The sequence below is a fragment of the Doryrhamphus excisus genome, chromosome 2 (genome assembly GCF_030265055.1).
Source record: "Doryrhamphus excisus isolate RoL2022-K1 chromosome 2, RoL_Dexc_1.0, whole genome shotgun sequence".
Taxonomy (NCBI): domain Eukaryota; kingdom Metazoa; phylum Chordata; class Actinopteri; order Syngnathiformes; family Syngnathidae; genus Doryrhamphus; species Doryrhamphus excisus.
This window is the reverse complement of record NC_080467.1, coordinates 4,618,878-4,624,905: the sequence shown is the minus strand read 5'-3', so window position 1 is coordinate 4,624,905 and position 6,028 is coordinate 4,618,878. Positions and strand designations below refer to the sequence as shown.

The following is a 6,028-nucleotide window of genomic DNA, read 5'->3' as shown; positions in this document are numbered from 1 at the left end:
TTAAAAATAAGCCGCAACTGATCAAATAAACCCGTGTGTGAGAATAAAGTTTTTGAAATTTGGATGTTTGGTTGCTGTGGCAACGGTACTGAGTCCGCAGCTCAGCAGAAAAAAACAACCGGTTAGCGACTAGCCGTGGGCATGGCGCTCATGTCATGTAACCGCTAACATTGGCTCATAGCATAGTGAGCATAGTGTAGCATTTAGCAGCTAATAAGTCGCATTAGCAAGGAGCAGGTGAACATAGCGGCGCACTTAACAGCCAAAAGATGTAGTTAGCAACCGTTTGGCTTGCTTCGTGTAGCATCTAATAGCCAAAGATCATTTATTTCCCAATTGGTAAAACATTCCACTGTTCTCAAATATCGTCATTTTTATTTTTCTACACAAAATAAGATCAGGAATAAAGAAAATCAATCAGTAATAAATAAATTTAATAATAATAAAACGGCAAATAATTACAAATTAAGAAACCACATATAGTTGGTGGGTAGACAAATTATTTTTTTCAGATGAACAAAGCATTATTAGAGCCCTGTAGACATGACAAAACATGACTATAGTCACATTTATACTCTTTTTATTTACAACATATTGCGCAACTGCAGGGTCTTGAGACACATGCTAACTCGCAAACTAGAGAGCTAGCCACCTAAACGGTAGCCTCCAAGTTATTTCCTTTAAACTTAAAAAGCCAAAAACTTACCACTTCCACACGGATAGGGAGGATAACTATTAACAGTTATTTAACCTTTAACATGAACATTAATCAAACGTAATATTTTTTTCTGGGTACATGATACCATACAGCATCCATATCAAACTTGCGCCGGCCGCACTAACATTAAAAACTTTCATATCAAGGCGGGGGCCTCAAACTAGTGTCCTGCGGGCCACATTTGGCCCGCGGGCCGCGTGTTTCAGACCCCTGATCTAGACTATAAACAGAAATCAAAATGGCTACAAAAATAACATTGGTATACAATGTATCCTCACAGTAAACACACAAACACACACACAAGGTCGCACAGAGGAGTCTGTGTCATTACAGTGAATTAAAGTCACACACTTAGAACAAACACACTCTCATGCAGTGACAACAGACCGACTGTTTATTGACAACTTCTCTTCACCACCATACCAATACGTTCATCACGCTCCTAAATGATGGCAAAACATGACAAATGTACATGACATCTGAATAGATTGACTGAAATTGAATCTACAGAAAGATAATTGATGACTCAGGGCTGACTCACGCTTTGTCTGCATTATTGATGTGCACCATTGCACCGGTATGACACAGCGTTTCATATTCTGCCATGTCATGCACACAACACACACTATGAAAGACACTGTTCACTGGCTAGATGCTAACTATGTGTGTTAGCTGCTATATGCTATACCGTGTTCACTGGCTAGATGCTAACTTTGTCTTTTAGCTGCTATATGCTGCACTGTGTTAACTGGCTAGATGCTAACTTTGTCTGTTAGCTGCTATATACTACACCGTGTTCACTGGCTAGATGCTAACTTTGTCTGTTAGCTGCTATATGCTATACCGTGTTCACTGGCTAGATGCTAACTTTTTTCTGTTAGCTGCTATATACTACACCATGTTCACTGGCTATATGCAAACCTTGTCTGTTAGCCGCTATATGCTACATTGTGTTCACTAGCTAGATGCTAACTATGTATGTTAGCTGCTATATGCTGCACTGTGTTCACTGGCTCGATGCTAACTATGTATGTTAGCTGCTATATGCTACACCGTGTTCACTGGCTAGATGCTAACTATATATGTTAGCTGCTATATGCTATACCGTGTTCACTGGCTAGATGCAAACTTTGTCTGTTAGCTGCTATATGCTACACCGTGTTCACTGGCTAGATGCTAACTTTGTCTGTTAGCTGCTATATGCTACACAGCGTTCACTGGCTAGATGCTAACTATGTATGTTAGCTGCTATATGCTACAACTGTTCACTGGCTAGATACTAACCTTGTCTGTTAGCCGCTATATGCTACATTGTGTTCACTGGCTAGATGTAAACTTTGTCTGTTAGCTGCTATATGCTGCACAGTGTTCACTGGCTAGATGCTAACTATGTATGTTAGCTGCTATATGCTGCACTGTGTTCACTGGCTCGATGCTAACTATGTATGTTAGCCGCTATATGCTACATTGTGTTCACTGGCTAGATGCTAACTATGTATGTTAGCTGCTATATGCTACACTGTGTTCACTGGCTAGATGATAACTATGTATGTTAGCTGCTATATGCAACACTGCGTTCACTGGCTAGATGCTAACTTTGTCTGTTAGCTGTTATACGCTACATTGTCTTCAATGGCTAGATGATAAATTTGTCTATTAACTGGTAAAGCAAACTTTGTTTACTGTTGACCGATGTCGTGAAGCTGATTCTGGCTAGGTGCTAACTGTGTCTGTCTAGCATTAGCTTCTAAATGCTGTGCTATATTGACTGGCTAGATTTTAGCTGTCTTCACTGGCAAGATGTTAACAGTGTCAGTCAGCCACTAAACAGTACACTTTGTTGACCATCTCATGACCAATTGTATGTTTTAGCTGCTAAATGCTAGGCTATGTTGACGGCTAGCTGCTTAATGTGTGTGTTAGCTGCTAAACATTACACCATTTTGATATTGACTGTGTCTTTTAGCTGTTAAATGCAAAACGTGTGTGTTAGCTGTTGAACGCTACTACACTAGGTAGACTGACTAAGGCTGTGTTTGAATTTGGGGTCTACATTCTAAATGTGCGCATTTGTAGACTACATGGCGTCATTGTGCTGCGACAAGGCTCCTCCAAATGCGGCCGACAACGTGCTTCCGTTCAGCCCTTAAAAAAGTCAACATTGCGGTGCAAAGCTGAGAGAATCAAGCCAAAGTATTTAATAAATATTCATTAATTTTCTACCGCGTATCCTCATCATCAGCTGACGTTTCTTGGACTTGTACTCCAGCTAAGGAGTGAAGGACGCAGCGGCTCTTCCTGTCTTCAGCGCCGCTTTGTGGCTTCACCTATACAGGGAGTGCCTAAGGCCGTCTACCGCCTTCTGCTGGCCTTTGTGGGTAGTGCTGCTCCTGTTATATCAAATCACGCAAAGGCTTCACAACATATAATCGCTGTAAGGGTAAATGATTGCAAATCTTGCAAGTATTATTGTGATCTTGAACGTAATAATTTTTATAGTCGTCTTTTTGGGATATTTTATTTGCTTTCGTGCTTTTCTTGCTCAACTTCCGGTGTCGACAGTGATGACGATTGCGGATGCCGGCATTTGTTCTTGTTACTTTTAAATTGTACGTGCCATCGAGACAATGGTGAACGTCACTTTTCACACAATCGTATATATATATATACATTTTTTAATTAATTAGAAATCATCTTCTTGTAAACTTGTAAACAATATCGACATTTTTATCAGGCATCTAAGTGGTCACCTAACCCGTGAAAACGCCTGCAGAAAACCCCGTCGCACCCTCTAAAGGACCTCTTCTCATGATCCGCCATTAGGAGTGAGCCGCTGGTAAGATGGCGCTCCGAGTTTAATGTGATTATTTTCACAAAATAACAATTTTAGAGCGCGGGTACGAGGTGAAACGTTTGTTTGTTGTAGGTGGATTGAACGCCAGGATGCAGATATTTGTCAAAACCCTTACGGGGAAGACTATAACCCTCGAGGTGAGCGACGCGGCGCCTGCTCGTCTTCCATATTCTAAGCTTTACAACACAATAAAATGTCATCACTAATATTACTACTTGACTTTATTTCTATTGAGTAATTAATGACACCTTAATCTAAACGTAGTGTTTAGACTGAACCCTATGAGCGTGTTCATGACGTCAAATTTAAGCTAGCTGTTAGCCGAGCACCGTAAACACGTGCGGTAGAAAGCAGCTAGCTTAAAGTGACATAAAATAAACAAACACTAATCTTTACATATATTTGACTTGGTTGTAATTATCAGAGAGGTTGTGACGTTTGATTGACGCTGCTGTGTTGACAGGTTGAGCCTTCAGATACGATCGAGAATGTGAAGGCCAAAATTCAAGACAAAGAAGGTAAGGTTTGGTCTATTATCTTTTCCTTGCACACGTGACAGGAAGTGCTTGAATGTATTTACTAGATAGTTTATACATTAGTATCCTAGTGTATGTGCTAAGCTAACTGGTGCAAGTACATCACACTGGTATGTTTGTAATGCGGTTGGCATCTTTTCATCAAACTGTTTCGATGCAGGAATTCCTCCTGACCAGCAGAGGTTGATCTTTGCTGGAAAGCAGCTGGAAGATGGACGCACTCTGTCTGACTACAACATCCAGAAGGTGAAAAGATTGTCTAAAAAAAAAAATTGCAGGTCAGACACACAAAGTATTTGTTCCATCACCGACATTGTTTGACATTTTCAGGAGTCGACCCTCCACTTGGTGCTGAGGCTGCGCGGTGGTGCAAAGAAGAGGAAGAAGAAGTCTTACACCACGCCCAAGAAGAACAAGCACAAGAGGAAGAAGGTCAAGCTGGCCGTGCTCAAGTACTACAAGGTAATTGCTCATTCGATCGTCGGCCATTTTGTGTGCTCTCGCCGCCGCCTTCTCACCTTTTTTTTAAATTTCATGTCTCCCCAGGTGGATGAAAACGGTAAAATTCACCGCCTGAGACGCGAGTGTCCCGCCGACGAGTGCGGCGCCGGTGTCTTCATGGCGAGCCACTTTGACCGCCATTACTGCGGAAAGTGTTGTCTCACTTACTGCTTCAACAAGCCTGAGGATAAGTAAGATGGACTGAAAGGAGTAAAGGCAAATCTTTCTCCAATAAAAGAAAAATGTTTTGCAACACAGACTTCCCGACTCCTTTTGTCAGCACGACTGCCTGGACACTTCATTAGGTACACTTAAGAACATCACGTTTGACACTGATGTGTAACCTGTAAGAGTTCTGAGCAATTTCCTGTGCTAAATGTACGAAGTTTATACTTTTTGTGTAGCAGAAATGTACATTTAATTAAACAAAACATACTGAGAATAACTGACAGACATTTGTGTGATTGGATTTTTGCTATTGTGACAAATACGTCATGTAAAGAACGTTAGGGCTCAAAGCTAATAGTGATATTTTCCTAGCTTGTTTTCTATAAATTAACTCAAAAAATATAGTAAGTGTTTGGATTTTACTATTTGTCACACCATCACATTTTGTTTGCTGAAGGGATGTAAAATTATATTTTTATGGTTAAAAAAAAATATGTTTTGGAAATGAACTAGCTTACTTGTCAATGCAATTTTAATTAGTTCATTCATCCATTTTCTACCGCTTATCCTCACGAGGGTCGCTGGAGCCTATTCGAGCTGCCTTCGGACGAGAGGCGGCGTACACCCTGGACTGGTCGCCAGCCAATCACAGGGCACATATAGACAAACAACCATTCACACTCACATTCATACCTATGGACAATTTGGAGTCGCTAATTAACCTAGCATGTTTTTGGAATGTGGGAGGAAACCTGAGTACCCGGAGAAAACCCACGCATGCACGGGGAGAACATGCCGAGGGTGGAATTGAACTGGGGGTCTCCTAGCTGTGAGGCCTGCGCTAACCACTCTATTACCGTGCAGCCCCGTGTTAATCCAACAAACCTCATTTCACTTCTGAAATACCAATCCATCAGTTACAGTATATCACAACACCATGTGACTGGTGGCCAGCCAATCACAGGGCACATGTAGACAAACAACCATTCACACTCACATTCATACCTATGGACAATTTGGAGTCGCTAATTAACCTAGCATGTTTTTGGAATGTGGGAAGAAACAGCGATTAGAAAACTTGCCAGGAAGTAGTTAATGACGTCATCTGCACTCGACGCAAAAAAAATCGTTCCGTCCAGCAGAGGGCGCTGTATTTCATATATATATGAAATATAAATATAATGATATATAAATGTATATCTTTTGACTTCATATCAGAACAGAAGCGAGCCAAAGTGAATGTTTGAGTAC

At 41.1% G+C, this 6,028-nt stretch overlaps 1 protein-coding gene across 1 annotated transcript; it reads left to right on the top strand.

Moving 5' to 3' along the window:
- Positions 1-3,506: 3,506 nt before the first annotated feature.
- rps27a (ribosomal protein S27a) lies at positions 3,507-4,862 on the top strand. Its single transcript, XM_058048843.1, has 6 exons — positions 3,507-3,554; positions 3,645-3,709; positions 4,036-4,090; positions 4,269-4,354; positions 4,439-4,570; positions 4,655-4,862. Exons 2-6 carry the CDS (start codon positions 3,662-3,664, stop codon positions 4,802-4,804), a joined length of 471 nt encoding a protein of 156 aa, XP_057904826.1. The 5' UTR covers positions 3,507-3,554; positions 3,645-3,661; the 3' UTR covers positions 4,805-4,862.
- Positions 4,863-6,028: the final 1,166 nt, after the last annotated feature.